The 16,803-nt window shown below is 37.2% G+C and overlaps 1 protein-coding gene across 4 annotated transcripts in view; it reads right to left on the bottom strand.

The window, feature by feature from the left end:
• Positions 1 to 575: 575 nt before the first annotated feature.
• SPATA7 (spermatogenesis associated 7) overlaps positions 576 to 16,803 on the bottom strand; it is a 33,850-nt gene continuing 17,622 nt past the window's right edge. For all 4 annotated transcript variants that reach the window (XM_030274812.4, XM_030274813.4, XM_030274816.4 and 1 more), the window contains 9 exons: positions 15,199 to 15,326; positions 8,452 to 8,921; positions 7,354 to 7,420; positions 6,822 to 6,892; positions 5,940 to 5,993; positions 5,790 to 5,843; positions 4,432 to 4,509; positions 3,471 to 3,528; positions 576 to 3,113 (listed from right to left, as the gene is read on the bottom strand). In XM_030274812.4, the coding sequence (XP_030130672.4) occupies positions 2,625 to 3,113; positions 3,471 to 3,528; positions 4,432 to 4,509; positions 5,790 to 5,843; positions 5,940 to 5,993; positions 6,822 to 6,892; positions 7,354 to 7,420; positions 8,452 to 8,921; positions 15,199 to 15,326 (1,469 nt within the window). In that variant the 3' untranslated portion in view covers positions 576 to 2,624. The remainder of the gene's footprint in view (positions 3,114 to 3,470; positions 3,529 to 4,431; positions 4,510 to 5,789; positions 5,844 to 5,939; positions 5,994 to 6,821; positions 6,893 to 7,353; positions 7,421 to 8,451; positions 8,922 to 15,198; positions 15,327 to 16,803) is intronic.

The following is a 16,803-nucleotide window of genomic DNA, read 5'->3' as shown; positions in this document are numbered from 1 at the left end:
TGCTACTGCTTTTGCCAAGGCTTGAGTGTAACACAAAGTAAAATGCGTGAGAGTAAAAAATTTAAACCAAACCAACTAAAACCCTCAGAAAAAATCCCCAAGCCTTGTAGTGTTGATTAATCTTATCAGTGATGTGGGTCAAGCTTCCATATCAAGGAATTAAAAAAAACTTACGTTTTAAGCACCACCTTAAAAGTAAATGTGAATAGAAGAGAGACAGTCTTAAATCCAAGGCAGCCTGAATTTGCTCTTGGATCTGCAGATAAACTGATTTTATATAGGTAACATTTATCTAGAATGTTTTTTCCCTACTATCTGATAGGAGTGCCTCTACAATGAGAGAAACCAGTTCTTTGGACTGGACTGACTGCTCCAGTTTCTGGATACTGGGGTGTGTAATTCTCTGGTTCTTTACCAGACATTTCACTGTGGATCCAATAAACATTCACACTTACCAGTTAGGCAGACAGGTGCTTTCTTTGTGAAAGGTCTGTTTTAATCAATTTATTTCCTCTTAAATTGCATCTACTCAGAAAAAAATGTCGTTGATGTTGAGACAGTTTGTCAACAGGAAATATGGTCAAGAAACTGTTTTTATTTATTTTTGCATTACTTGTATTACAGGAAATTAGTATGCCATTACTTATGCCTTTCTGTGAGGTTCACTGCTGTGGTGTGAACAGTATTTACTACATTATTTTTTCATTTGAAGGTGAAATTCATATTAATCTTTAATCAGACTCATGTTCACAAGAAGCTGAAGTTTGCTGAGTGACATTTTTTACAATGTACAAGTCACAAGTGTAGAGATAGATAGGGAAAAATCTCTAAATTCTGATTATTGACCAAGAATGAAGAACTTGGAATGGAGGGCCGCGAGAGTGGGTGAAGTCCTGTCTGAGGAGCAAAGAAGCTTTATACTTGTATGCATCAAGCCATGCTCTTTAGTTTTCAAACCAGTCCCAGTGTGCCAGAATTCTTCATAAAGTAGAAACAAGTTTCCTAGGGCATCCCTTCGAATAGAGAGAGTTTCCTGGAGGATGGGAGAAGGTCTGTGATCACTTGTGACTGAGGACAAACCCTCCCTGCACTGTACCGACTCAGCCCTTTGGTCACATCTTTTCAACAAGACAGCTCTGGTGGGGGGATGAAGAAGTCCTCTCATTTTCTCACCTGCAGTGAGCCAGAGCACTCATGCTGCAGGCCAGACTTACAAGGCAGCCAACTGAGTATGGCAGATGAAAGGCTGGTGCCCATCTGCCCAGCCACATGTACCTGGCTAAAATAAACTCTTGTTTTCTGTCATTGTCAACAAGTGCAGTTTATTATTGTGGACAAGGTACCCAGGAAAGTGGGCACTGTGTTCTGCACTGCAGTGCTGTGACTGTGCCAAACACGTTTTTCTCTGACTAGCTTCCTCTAGCTGTTTTTTGACATTTCCTTTTTGTCTTATGAAGTTTATGCCTCATTAGTGAAGCAGCGGTCTGTGTCTGTTGGAGCTGCTTTAAGCTGCAATGGGTCATCTGGCTGACGGAGTCACAAACCTTGGTCGATGCTCACAAGGCACAGGGGAGGCAGGTGGTGGCAGTTGCTATGTAAGAACTGGTACAATTTGGGCTCGTCCTTGGAGAAAGAAGGTTAGAAACTAACCCTAGGAGATACAAAGGACAGGTTTTATCCAGGTTCCTAAGACTACTCCTAGTTCCTCACCCACAGCAAGACAATGCAACTTGCAAGTATTTCCTCAGAACCTGTTAAGCTCATTCTGCAGCAATGGGAATGTCAGGCAATAGCTGTACACTGATTAATCAATGACATTTGGGTTAATTTTGTGCAATGCATGTACTAACTTCAATTTACACTTAAACCAGAAAATACACTACCTCTTCCCCATTTGCTGTACAAGGTGCCTGATGTGTCCTCTTCTACACAGTCCTAGTCATCAAACAGTAAGCAATTCAATCCTTTTACAAAACCAAAGCTTGATGCAGAATGCTATGCCATGGCTGTCATCAGTGCAAAGAATTGAACTTAGCAGTCTCATTCAGTTAAGAACTGAAAATAAAAAACTGCAATTGTTAATCTACATAGATCTGTAAAAATTTGGATTTTCTTCTTGTGAAATAGTTTGATTTTTCATTTGTGGGCTTCTGCGAGTGGTAACATAGCACACTACATGGTGGAACTGTTTGTCCATTCTGGAAGAGGACATTGATGTTGAGTTTATGTTAAGTTGTTGAATTCTTGCAGACTAAACATCTCAGATCTTTATAGCAGGACCGCAGCTGCACTATCAATCAATTTATTTAAATCAATAAATATTTCATAACTTAGTATTACAGCCCTAAAAATATAAATCTGGTTTTAATATTCTTAAGTTTTTTTTGAGTTATACAACTGTGGGCAAAATACACAAAATTCTTCTGATACCTGACTGTTTATCCTTTAAGATCTAACTTACACAGAAATTAATGCCCAGTTAATAGTATCCTGCTACAGAGATCTTAGCAATATTTAAACAGAAATAACTGAAAATAAACTGAACAATTTACTACTGGTTGACAAATGGCAGTTCACCACAGAAGGAGCTCTATTCCTGTTTAACAGGTAAGCTTTGGTTACAGTTATGAATAGTTACGTGAAATGTGAAGGGCCTCTGCAAAGTCTTCCCCAAGTTCATCAAGTTCCTCATTGACTTCCAAATCACTGTCACAAGCAGCCAAATTTAAAGCTGCCTCACAGGTGGGTGAAGTGTCTGAGTGTTCAAATTCCTCACCACAGAAATCAGACTCTGTCCCAGCACCCATAATTTCGATGGTATCTTCTGAGAAGTCCTCCTTGCGCCGTGTCTCCCTTGACCTTCTGCTCCGTGACAGTGATTCACATATGTCTGGTTTCTTTAACAAGTCCACGGACTCAAGGAATTCTTCATTTTTTGTAGCTTTCCTCAGCTTGTGACCTTTACTGGTACACTCAGGCTCTTCTGTTGTATCAAACTCCTGCAGATCCAGTGGGCCCGAGGCTTCCTGACCTGCATAGATTATCTCTGTCACGCTGTCCTCGCTGCAGCCAAGGTCTGATTTCAGCACATCCAACATCTGGCGCATTTTGCCCTAAGGAGTGAAGGAGGAAAAGGGTGACACTTCTCCAGCCCCATGGCACCTGGGCACTGCTCAGACTCAGGGCTTAACTCTTGACAGAAGGAAAAGGAGGCTGCTTGCAGTCAAGTAACTAAATTAAACATTGAGTGTCACCAAACTGAACTGACTGTTTTCCAGTCTTTGTCACTGTACCTGTGACTCCCAATCTGCTGTGATCCATGAGTGAGTAGATCTCATTTTTGGAAAGAGAGAGGCTCCCCACTGAGTATTCTGGTTACCTTTACCCTCCAATATACCTGTGCATTTGCCCTGCTCTTTGGAAATGTCACCTAAGCCATATGCAGAGACCACTGTAAGGGCAGCACATACCTCATCAAGGCGGTCCTTATTCTCTTCTATATGGCACTCAAACAGTTTATCCAGAACCCTATAAATAAAAAATCAAATTATTTCACAGGAGGAAAAACAACTTTTACCAGATGCACATAACCTAATGACAGTAGGTTTTTATTTCCATTTCTTAGCTGAATGGCACCCCTAAGAAGGGCCCTAGTGGAAGAAAAAAATTACTGTAAAGGGCCAGAGGTAGACTGCTCTCAAAATTTCTTGGAGATTATTTTTACCTGGTGTATTTAGTATTCTTATTGACAGCCTTGACATATGAAGAAGAAAATAAGAGCACATAGAATACCAAAACTAGCTGGGAACCTTATCAACCCAAAGCAAGATAAAAAATATTATGAAATTAAGACTGCCTTGAATGCAGAATTTCAAAAATGGGTTAAGATTCTGTATACATATTCTATATATTTATAAAAATACTGCAATTTTTTTTCATAAATTGAGAGTTCTTCATTAGAAAGAACCAGTATCATATTGAAAACAGCTGGTGAACTTTTGTATGCAAGAGAATGTAACCCTTGCAACCGATGTTGAAGACTGAATTCATACTGGAACAGGAAGAACAGAAGGGGACAAAGGACCTGTTGTGTTAAAGATTAGTAACTCAGTTTATTTAGCAAAACAGATGTTGCAGACTAAAATGAGTTCTTAGTCTTTTTCCACCTAGGGTTCCAGGTCAGGTTTTAACAGAAGCTTTTATGTCATGGTACACAGGAGCAGATCAAAGTTGATGACCCTAAAGTATTTCCTACTTCTCCTTTCTTACATAAAGCAAAAATGAAGAGGAAACAAAACAAAAGCAAGGGCTAACTGTATATATGCATGTATAAAGAAATTATTACTAATCACTACTTCTCTTATTTATGGAGTCCATGGGTTTCTGACATAGCAAAATTTCATTTCAAAACTGAGAACAACTGTAACCTACCTGTTAGAAAATAAGCCAAGTCTAAGAATTTCATTTGTAACATCTTCAATGAAAGTTATATACAACAGCTCCTCTTCTCTGCAGGGAGAATAGAAACCCCAGTGTTAAATGCTTTACCACAGAAACACATATGACGTATTTTAGTAGGTTTAATCACTTTCACTGGAAAGGCCATTAAGAAGATTTTATAGTTTTTGTATCAGCAGTTATGTTTCATAAAAGGTAAGGCTATCATGACAAGCTAAGCCTTTTGTTCAATCTGGATAATAAAAAACTGCAAAATATGAGACTGTTATAAAGGTGGTCATGGTGCTTTGTCTTTATGCTAACTTTCTGTGGTGGTATAAATTAGCAGAGAGATCCCAAGCAAGGGAATCAGTGAATCTTGGCAAGTGTTCAGAACCTGCATTGCAGTCAAGAAAGGGGAGCTAACTGGGAAGAAAGTGTACAACTGCAGTTTGATGCTCTGGGTATAAGCTTCGAAAGGAGCTTCTAGAGAATCTGACTGCAGCTGAAAATTGCCGGTCCTAAATGGAAGCTCAGAAGGATTTAACTCCTTATTTGGCAGCATCCACTCATTTAAACATATCTCCTTGATGAATAAAATCGTAGTGTGAGATGTGACTTTCACCTCTTATCTCTATTTTAGTACCTCTAAATGAGTTGTTGATGCCAATTACTCTAAATTGGACACTCAAAAAGTCTGGAGTTCTGCTTGAATGACAACAGGAAAGAAAACCCAAAAAGAAAATATTTCAGTGCTGTCTCCTTCATAGCATCTTTCTAAGTCTTCCAAAGCATCCAGTCAAACTCTACTGAGTCATTCTCCAGTCTTAATAAACAGAAAATAAAAAAATGGAATACATCTTGCATGATTTTCACTACATAAAATTTGTTATTGTGCCTGAAGATTGTAATTTTGTTTCCCTCTATAGTCAAAAAAGTAACCTACTGCTGGTATTTGAGACCTCTATTATAAGCCTTAAGTTAGGCAAACACAAGCCTGTCCTAAAGCACAAAGAATTAAATGACTTTTCCAAGGCCACTTGGTGAAGCTTTAGTAGTGTTTCTGAATATAACTCAAAACTCTTCTAATTTTCATCAAATGTCAGAAATGTGGTAAGAATGCCTTTCAATTTGGTGTTTAATTTGCCAATATTTGCAGCAGAGATTACAGACCTGAAAAGAAATGGAAACAAACTAGGCACTATACAATCTTCTGAAGTTAAAATGAATTTTATTTTTTGATTCACATAAAATTTTTAAAGTATTTTATTTTTTAAGTTCATCAGTTTTGAGGAAAGCCTTCTAGTTTGATGTTGTAAATGAGAAGAAAAATGGTTTAAAAGCCTACTTACTCATCATTGATAGTTCTCTTTGGTGAAGACTTCTGAGGACACCATGATGTCTCTCTAATCAGAAAATCAGAGGGCAAGAAAAATAATAACATTCTAAACTCTAGTTTGATGTTGTAAATGAGAAGAAAAATGGTTTAAAAGCATACTTACTCATCACTGACAGTTCTCTTTGGTGAAGACTTCTGAAGACACCATGATGTCCCTCTAATCAGAAAATCAGAGGGCAAGAAAAAGAATAACATTCTAAACCCTTTTCATACTACCTTACATGCAATTTTCTTCTGGAGCCATGGAGTGCCATTATATGATTTCCTTTCACAAAAAAACCCACCATAACATCCCTAAACCCTGCTCCAGCAGCAAAATCCCCTGCTGGCACTGAAACCTGAAAGACTGCTGTTCAAGAGTATTACACCACCTCACTTGAAGCAGTGCTCAGAAGACCTTGGTGCTATTTCAGATGCTATTCAATCTCTGTTATCTGCAAGAATGCTTTTTTAACTCAGAGTACCTTTTATTTCCTCAGATAAAAATGTCTTTGTATGAAAAGGCCACAGAGCAAATCAGCGAGTCATGCGTGACACTCAGGTCAGCAATGAGGAGAGTCAGCTGGGAGCCCTTGGGCTCTGGCCTGATTTCCAACACTGCTCTTGTATTGCAGCTATCCCAGTATTAAGTTTTCAGAAAAAGATGTGGGAAATGCTGCTGCAATGCAGTATTTAGTTATAGTACTATGTAGTCTGTGAGCTCAGATGTACAGAACTAACAACTGTATTAATGTTTCATTAGTCAGTTCTGACAAAAATACTCATATATTTCAGAGCTGTCTTTCTTAATTGGCTTCCCATTGGAACTTATCACCAGAAAATAATGATTTTACAAGTTGGGAAAGGCCATTGATATAAAAAAAACCAATAGAAGTTCTGTAGAAGAAGACTTATAAAGAGAAATGCTAGTGAAGACTTATGGCCTAAGGACCAGCTGTACAGAAAGGAACATTTCAAATATTCCCTCCTGCTGTAAATCAGGCACCTTAGGATGGAGTCTTGAAAACCATCTACTCCTCTCTCAGGCTCATCCAAAGTGTACAGTTTATCTTCAGCCTACAACACAGAAATAAAAATCTTTATTATCAGTGCAAATGCACAGCAAATTTTACCATTAAGATGAAATCTAATGGTTTCTGTGATTAAGCAGCCCTAGAAATTCCATGTCTCTTCTGAGAAACTTTGCGTAAACAGACAAATGGGGCACCTTCTTCTGCTGGAAAGTCATGTACCAATTATCTGTGACCTTAGCAGGTATTTGATAGTGCACTTATAGAAACAATAAAAAAAAAAAAAAAGAAAAGAAGATCTCTTCATGTGCCTCAGTGTTTTTTCTTATAGTTTCCACTCAGTGTTCTGAAATTCTCTCTCCTCTATGTAACTAACTCATGCCATGGCAATAGAGATAACACCTAAATCAGCTCCTCACTGCTGTGGCAGTGATGAGGTGTATTACTCCACAGTGATGGTGGTGGGTGTGGCTAGAGTACCCAGATGACTGATAGATGCATTATTACCTTTGATTTGATCTTCTGCTTTTCACCCATAACTTTTCTCACATGCACTTTGTCTGCAGATGGAAAGCTAAAAAATTTAGAGAGGTATTAGATTCCCAAGTAGACTACTTTCAAAAAATGCAGGATGAGAATAGCAGCGCCACTGTGGAAATGTCTCATTGACCTGAACAGAATGTAGTACTGAACAGGTCAGAAAATTTATGACAGACAGGTGATCCAAATTAATTATTTAGCTGCATATTAGCAGGGGATAACTGAATTATTCAAAATAATTGTTCAGAATTAAGAATGGAGATGATCCTAAAATTAAACGTGCACCAGGAAAATAGACAACCTACAGCCAAAAAATCAACAGTTGCAATACAGAGCCAAAGCTATCATAATTCCAGTCTTAGGAATTTCCTGATTTATTCTATGATAAAACTGGAGTTGGACATGCAGGCATGGTGGACACAAAAGGGAAAATATTTCTCTTTATGAGGTAGCACAAAAATAAATCAGAATTGTTCAACTTGGTAGGAAGTTCAGTGCAAGAGGACACTAATTTTGTTTAAAATAGTTTATACAAGGTATATCCAAAGGTATTCAAATTAAAAAAAAAAAAAAAAAGAAGAGCTGCATTCAGGAGTTAAAAAAGGATGTTTGCATGATGTATTAATTAACACACTGGAAAGCATGAGACTACAGGGGCAACAGTGGGGAACTAATTGCATGCTTATATTGGTTAACTCTCTACAAGATAGAACTATACATCAGAGAGCATAGGGAAGAGAGAGAGAATAATTATCCCCAGCAGATATGAGATTCCACAGTTTGAATTTAGTGGCACTTTGTATCCAATCCGTATAAATTAAAGCAGTTGTTCAAGAAAGAAGACAGCAAATATGCCAGTGAAAAAAGGAAAATCACATTCTTTTTTAGCTTTTGCTAAGGTATATCTAGAATAATTATTCTAGTTCTAAGTTCTAATAAGGCATCAGTATAATTGTTCTGGTTTTATATAAATGTAATGAGAGCAAAACAGCTTGCCTTGATGAAGATAATGTTATGATAATATCTAAATTCCAGGGTTTTATAATAAAGTTTCAATCTCTGTACCTGATCATATCAGTCTGTGTTTGAGCTTCCACACACTGCTTGCGGTGATTTGTCTTCTTCCTTTGAGCAGGAGTGTAAAACCTGTACTCTGACAGGAAAGGTTTAGCATCTGATATTAAGGTGCGTGGAGTAAAAGGTTTTCGGCTCTTAGTGAAGTATTCAGAGTGCCTCTCAAGAAGATCCCCGTCACAGGCTCTGGCGTGGCTTCTGTGGCACCTCTGGCACCTCATGGTCACAAAGCTCTCGATGGAGTGGCTGCGGGGAACTGCAAAGCGTTTCCCTGGGGGCCTTGACACACAGACACTGGAGTGTGAGTAAGGTGCCCTGCACGTATTCCGAGAACATTTCCTGATGCATTGCCCTGGACTGGAGTGAACCAAGCAACCCTCGCCATAAGGAGATGTTGCTCTTGGTAGGTACTGTGCCTGCTCAGCAGAGGGTGAGACATTGTCTTCTGCTTCCAAGAGACTCTAGGAAAAAATAAAACAATATTTCATCATTTTGCAAGTTACCTGCTTTCCTTTAGCTGGTACTCCCAGCTATTACTGGGAGTTACCCAATTGGTAACTGGGAATTACCAACTTGAAGGTATTTTCTAAGTAAAAAATTCCAATTTTTGTAAAATCAAACGGGTTTCACAGCAGCCTCAGTGCTAACAGATTTTAAAACCTAGTCACTGGAAATAAGAAAGTAATAAGGAAATGGTTTACTTCAGTAGCAAAACATCGGTGCTCTATTACAAAATATTGATGGCTACATCAAACCAAGAGTTTAATCAGTCCATTTTTAGAAGTCAAGAAATCATTCCACTGAGGCAAATTATCTTATCTGGATATGCTCTGTTCATACCACTTGGGCAAGCTAAGGCAGACATTATCTATAATTATCCCATGCTTAAAAATTCAAAACTATTCCGGAATTGTATTATGATGTGTGGCAAAGACAAATAAGACAGAAACACAACTAAATTCAAGTGATATTTTAAGGTAGGATTTTTGGTTGGTCTGATAATTTTTTTGTTTGTTTTTTTTAATCTTAAAAAGAACAATTAAATAAAAGTTTTATTTCAGTCATAGAGTTTTGAAAAAATTGCAATATGAAAGCTTAAATACCTGGACAGGGTATGCACACTCGTAATTTTGCTTTACAATGTGTTTGAAACACCTTATGAAAACAGCTGTTGTATGCTTTTTTCCTACCTAGGATATTCAGTGTCATCCACTGAATAGTTTGTCAATCAGTGAAAATTATGTATGACACTTTACAGTCTCTATGGGCAGGGCAGGCATACTGCAGAACTGGAAGATTAAACCAGAAGCCTATCAGCAAACAAAATTTTGTATAAACCAATTTATTGCATCCACACACGTAACTATTTATGAAATTCAACAACTGTATGATGCAGAAAAGATTATTCCCACTGTGTTACTCTATCTAGCACCACAACTCCCAGAGACAGGGCTTACAGTGCAACAGTTTGAGGGAGACAAGCTGAGGATAGTTTTATTCTGGAAAATCTCACTGCTGTACCATGCAATCCACCAGACAAAACAACGACTGAAATATAACATCTGAGAAAACCCAAATCAGAAACAACAGCTAACTTTCTAAAATTACTATCATACTTTCCCAACACTAGGGCAGTTTATATAGGTCCACATCATCAGCAACAAAGTGCTGTAAGATTTTAAGACAAGTAGAGGTGTTTACTAAGAAGAAAATTAAATTTCTAAGGCCATTTGAGGTTTTTAACAAATTGGAAGTCTAGTTCAGGTAGTCTAACACTTGTCCATATACTTTCACCACCTGAACAAAGAACAGGAAGATAACGAGACTCCAGTACAGACCATAAGCTCTGCAGTGACAAAAGGAAGAAAACAAAGATGATTTTCATACGTGTTTCATTCATCTCTATTATACTTCTAGCAAGCAAGTAAAAACTATTAAGCAGAAACATTACATTACTGAAGTTACTGAAGGAACACGTGCCCTATAGGGAGCCTGAAAAAGAGACATGCAGTATGGTATAACCTATACATGTGCTGTGACATGCATTTATTTATGACATACAACCATAATGCCAGTTGAGAAGATTCACAGATTCACCAAGCAGCCTATCCTGGTCTCACAATTAAGATATGTGGGAACTACTTTGAGAGAGTAAGACTGAAACACAGATCCAGTGCATTTCCAATGGGGCTTAATTGCCTGAGCACAATATAAATCTTGAGAAAATCCTCAAGAACACTTACATTTTTGAAAATAATCAGCTCATTAAGATGTAGATTGAAGGCTGGATGTGTGATTTACCCCACCAGGAAGTGACAATCCAATGAATGTCAACAAAAGTCACAAAAACAACTGTAAAAAAAAGTGCCTGTGGGGATTCTGCAAGATAATCAATACTTGTCCTGAGACTTCTGAAGTCTCCTACTGGGGTAAGCTTGGAGAGAAAAAACCCCAATGACCAAAACTGGAAATCTTTATACATTTATTGAAAATCCATTACATTCTAAGCTACAAATAGATAGTGTAAGACAGTAATATATTACTAGTAAACCAGTAAGATATAGTGTAGCATATTAACCTATATAATTGGTAGTATAACTTGTAAATATACACAGATTTTCTATACTAACATTCAACCCTAAAAAAGGTGTTTCTAAAAATTCTTAGCAATAGACTCTTACTGTATAAATGCTCCATTTTCCCATAACACTGCTACTGTTTCTTAGAATCTACATTATTTCATTTTTTTTCCCTTTCAAACACAATATTTTAAATTAAAGTTCAATTATGATGAATATACATTTTGTAGCATGCAGTAAATGAAATTTACAGGGATATTAAAAATGCAGATATTTCATAATGAAAATTAAGTCACAGATCACACTGCCATATATTTCCTTAAAAACAAATTTTTCTCTCATCAGTAAGACCTATCTAAACTATTCCAGTACCCCAGAATATCCACAGTTGCTGGTGAATAATGCAAAGAAGTTTTCTTTTATTTAGCTGAGGTAAAATAAGCTCTTCTTGATGGTGTCTCATGTGAGTCAACTGTATTTTACTACTACAGCATAATTAAATGCTGAACTGATAACATGCAGTTACAATGCCAAACAAATGCCTGTATTAGCAAGCAGAATAATAAGGCTTACCAGCTGATTGTTTGCATATAAAGTAATTGCAGTGGTAGCTCAGCACTACAGAACACAGATAAGACTGGAAAGTTTCAGCATCCACCTACATAGATAAAAGCTAATTCCATACCCTTCAGTGTATATTATAAACAGCTTAATTCTTGTAAATGCTTTATTCTCAGTGACCAAAGCAGTTCATTGAGCAATATAAATGGTATTGTAGAAGCATTTGTGAGCATATGAGGACTGGTTCCCTGCATTATGCAAAATAATTATTAAGAAGAGATACAAAGTTGTATTAGCTGATTATTTATCTACACCTCATGAAAATGATCTGTTCTGTTCCTCAGAAGCAGTTGAGTTGATACAAAACAAGACAAAAGCACAAGGTTGACAGGGAAATATCCTAAATTTAAGCACTCCTTATACATGAGGAAGCTTAGGGCAGTTATCTTCTTCTCCTTCTCAAATATTTCATAAGTAGAACAGACCAAGTAGCTCACTCGTGACTAGAGAGAATTGCAACCCAAAGCTGCATCTGTGTCAGCTGTGAGATGTACTCATTCAAATACAGAGAACAGAATGTCTTTCAAAACCCTTATCCTGAGGCAAAACTTTCCTACTCAAACAGCGAGAAATACCCTCCAAGTAGACAAAGAAACAATACCATGAACAAGGGACTCTGTCACTTCAAAAGATTTTAAGGAGTGTCAGAGAATGCTGTTTGTCTGCAATTTGTCTCTTTTGAACTTTCAAAAAATTATCCTGTGTTGCAAATAAACTGCAAGCATGTTCACTTTCTGCTGTTTTCTATAAAAAACATCAGATGTTTAAATAAGAAATTAAAAAAAGACAAAAACATGCCTACAAATAGCACACTTATTAAAATATATTTGGTTCTATTCTTCAAACAAAATTTAAAAAAAAATCCATTATAGTATCTGAGCTTTAGCTATTAGAACTATCAAGAACTATAACCCAGGTAATTTGGAGTAAAAAATCTTGACTTGTATCTTGCTTATCAATATGTTTCCATTCTGTTAATTCAACTAAGTATAATCCATTTTGAAAGACACAAATCCACTCAATGATACATTTCAGCAACTCCTTTTACAAGTTTCATAAAGTATGTATTTCTGCTTCAATGTTATTAGTCTTAAAACTGGGGTAAACTGAACAGTACTTTGCATTTTGCATTCAGACCTCTGAATTTTCATGGACTCTGTGGAAGAGAAAATTCAGTAAAAAGAGATCAAAGCGTACTGCTGTCAACTGACGGGGAAGAATCCAGATTTCTCTATATGTTACTTTTAATTTCTACAAGAATTTTAGTTTCCCAGCTCAAAAGCCACTAAAGTATCAGCTGCCTTATAAAAACCAGACTTTGAAAAGAAAGGTTACTAAATATTTTTTCATAAAAGGTCCAAGGCAGCTCTCACTGGGGTCACTGAAATTACAGTAAGATTAGTTTAATCTTGAAATTAACTTGTTCTTGTATGAAAAGGTCTTCCAAGAGAATAGTTCATCTATCATTATAAAATGAGATCAAAGAGATGCATTATGAACTGCACTGTCAGGACACAGAAGCTGCAAATTTGCAATAAATGAGTGTATGATTATTTACTTGAGAAAGCCATTTAAATATTGCTCTAAGTCAGCTGACCACGTGCTCTCTGCTGTCTGGACAGAGCAAAACTCTCCTATATGAAGTGACAAGCTGCTTTTATAGAAAATTCATACAAATACGTGAAAAAATTGGACCTCCTATAAACATATTCAGTTTGTATCTTGGTATCACTATTTTTCAAATCTATGGTCCTGGTACACGCTTTCCTTTTCTGCATGTGTGTAGGTGTCAATTCTTTAATGTAGTAGCTCCTAATTTTATCAAATATTGTGATGGTATTTAGAAGGGGTATTACTGAGTGTGCATTAATTCAAACAACCAGTACAAGACGTGATGGTCACTGTGAAGCCTGAAAGAAAATCTGAATATTCCCAACGAAAACAACTTTGATGCTCAGAAGGTTCTTCTGCTTTGTTTAGCCACTGACATCTCCCATTATGACAGAACCAATTTAAGCACAATAGCTGTTCAGACTGCTGGTACTATAAGAGTGTAATAAAGCTTTAAATATAAAGCATTTCAGTGGGCATTTCAGACAGCCACACGTATGTTGCATACAAAATTAACAAGAGACTAGAATAGTTAATGGTGTTTCCCAATCTATATTTCATATGCACAAGCAGATGGCCACAACTTTCATTCTTCATTAAAAATAAAAAAATCTCAAAAACCAGTCTGAAAGGGATCTTGAAAGGTCAAGGCAATGGCACACTTCAAATGGTTACAAGAGAAAATTTAACCTCCTATGAATCAGCCTTACTTCAACTGGCTTTTGGCACGGATTAATTTATTTTAAAAAATTCATTAGCAGCCAGAAATGCCTATTGATAGGATTACTTGAACATGAGATATGAAATACCAAGTCTTGTTCAAATCACAGCTTTTACTCATGGCTAGCTCAATTCAGATAGAATTTTAGAAAATCTTATTTTTAAAAAAAAGGAAAAAAGCTGCACTTTGTTACAGTGCATACTTTCATTTTAAAGCTGGGAGTTCATGCAGTAATTAAAGACACATGTTACTTGGTTTTGCACTGAAACAATTTAAGGAACTTTGCCTGCCCCAAGTTTGCAAAAAATAACATGGAAGGACAAAATTGGTATTAATAAAAAATAAAATTTAGATTTTAATTATCACATTTCTTCCCTTTTCTAATTCATGTCTGCGCTTTCATCCATAAATAAAAGCCATGTATTGAATTTCAAAGCATTATTTCTCTGCACTGCAATAAGATCACACTCAGGCTGCCTGCTACAAAAATCAGTCACACAGAAAGAAACTGACAGTGTTTGCTGTACTACTTGGAAATGTCCTCTAGCTTTACAGCTATTTAAACAATGTATGAAGCTTATGCTGTTAGAACCACAGAGTTAAATAATTCAGTTTCAAGATGCAATTACTCATTTATAGTGATGAATAAGAATATAATTTATTGGGCTATTTATGTATTTATTTATTAGTTAGAAATACACACCATGTATCTTGATGAAATGTCAGCCAAACTAAGCCTATGCATATAAGCAGAACACATACATACAGAAAGGTATATTTTAGTCTAAGCACTATTTCTCCTTTCAAGAAAGGCAACTGAATGATTTAGTATACTGTTAGATAAAAATGTATTATCAGCTAGGACTTTTCATTAAGAAAAAATGGAAGATTCCTGATTCTTTTGCTTGGAAGGGTGGAGTCAACAGAGCTCTGCCTTAGGAAATGGTACAAAGCTCTGGAGTGACAGAGGACAGGAATTTCAGCTGAGGTGAAAGCAAGAGAATTCAAGGGTAATTAGAGCTTGTATTTACTGCAAGCACTCTTCATCCAGATACCTGACATCTTTGTCAGAAGGTCAAGACATGCATTCAGTGCTGGGCACATGCCAGGCAGACCCTTGTCTACTTTCTGCTGCTTGAAAGTTATCAGCCCCCACTGCTGCACAGCAGTGATCATCCCTATACTAAACGGAATTAAAATACATACCTTTCTAGCAGAGGATGGCAGCAGCCTTCCATTGTCTCTTGGACAGGATGGAGCTTCACACACACTTATTTTCTCTCCACATTTGCCTATCTTCTTCCTCAGTTTCTCTCTTCTTTGCTGGTCAGCAACTTAGGGAAGAGACAAAGTTGGTCAGATTCAAACTGAAATATTCTTTGTTTCCCTAAGTGATTTGAAAACCTTGTAGTGGTTTCCAATTGCTCAGTAAAGTCAGACTATTGAGATACATTCCACTTCCAACACATAGCAGTTATAAAATTTATGTCTACTCTTAGAAAAAAAATAATAGAGTATACTTGTAGCTGAAGCTGTGCCTTAACTTTTCTTACCTCAAAACAAACACCAGCATACAGGACTTCCATGATCAGTATTGCTAACAGAGCATTTTGCTCAAAAAGTTACATGCTTTCTATCAGTTTTTTACAGCTAGAACTCCTTTGACTGTACCCTCATCTAGTATTTCACAAAACCCGTGTTTATTGCTAGAAAATCTGACATGCAAAAAAATCCATGCTTACAACATGGAATTTCCTCAATACAGAAATCCAGGGCAGAACAAGCCCTGTTAAGAACACAAAAAAAATGAAGGCCAGCTCTGAGAGAGCTACTTCAGGTCAGAGTGCAAGATTTTTATCAGTCCACACTGGTCTGCAGTCCAAGACCTCATCTGCAGTGCAAAAAGTTGAGTCTGGCATCTATGTCATCAGATAAAGTAGCCCAAAAGAAGGTAAATTTTCTGTTTATGAGTTTGCCATCAATCATCTAAATCTTACATAATACAGTCCAAAGCTTTTGCATGTTGTGAGGAGCCAGGTTTCACTGATGAAACAGAAAATAATTTAGGTTGGAAAAAAACCTACAAGAGCAAGTCCAGCCTCTGACCAATCACTACCTCACCAACTGAATCACAGCACGAAGTGCCACATCGAGTTGTTTCTTAAACACTTCCAGAGGTGGTGACTCCATCAGCTTCCTGGGCAGGCCCTCTTCCTCATGTCCAACCTAAATCTCCCCTGGCACAGCTTAGGACTGTATCCTCTTGTCCTGGCGCTGGTTGCCTGGCAGAAGAGGCTGACCATCACCTGGCTACAGCCTCCTTTCAGGCAGTTGTAGAGTGTGACAAGGTCTCCCCTGAGCCTCCTTTTCTCCAGGCTAAACACCCCCAGCTCCCTCAGGCACTCCTCCCAGGAGTGTCTTGTGCTCTTGACCCCTCACCAGCTTTGTTGCCCTTGTCTGGATACACTCCAGCACCTCGATGTCTTTCTTGAAGTGTGGGGCCCAGAACTGGACAAAACACTCGGAATTTGCAGAGTTGAAAAATCAAAATAAGGCTGATGAAAAAGTTAGTAATTTCATTCCCAAATAGGGAAAAAATAAACAAACATACTTTTGAAGTCTGTGTACCAAATGAAAATTTTCTCATTCACTTAACACATATCCAAGTGTATGAATCATTTGTTTGATAGAGACACACAAAGGCCTTTGAGGATTTCTTCTCTGGTTTCATAATATATTTATATCATACTCTGGGAGACCTCAATCTGCACATGCACTACTATATTTAATGCATGGAAATGTAAAAAACTT

Source organism: Taeniopygia guttata, chromosome 5, assembly GCF_048771995.1.
Source record: "Taeniopygia guttata chromosome 5, bTaeGut7.mat, whole genome shotgun sequence".
Lineage (NCBI taxonomy): Eukaryota > Metazoa > Chordata > Aves > Passeriformes > Estrildidae > Taeniopygia > Taeniopygia guttata.
The sequence above is the reverse complement of the archived record's forward strand: the minus strand, read 5'-3'. Positions and strand labels throughout refer to the sequence as shown.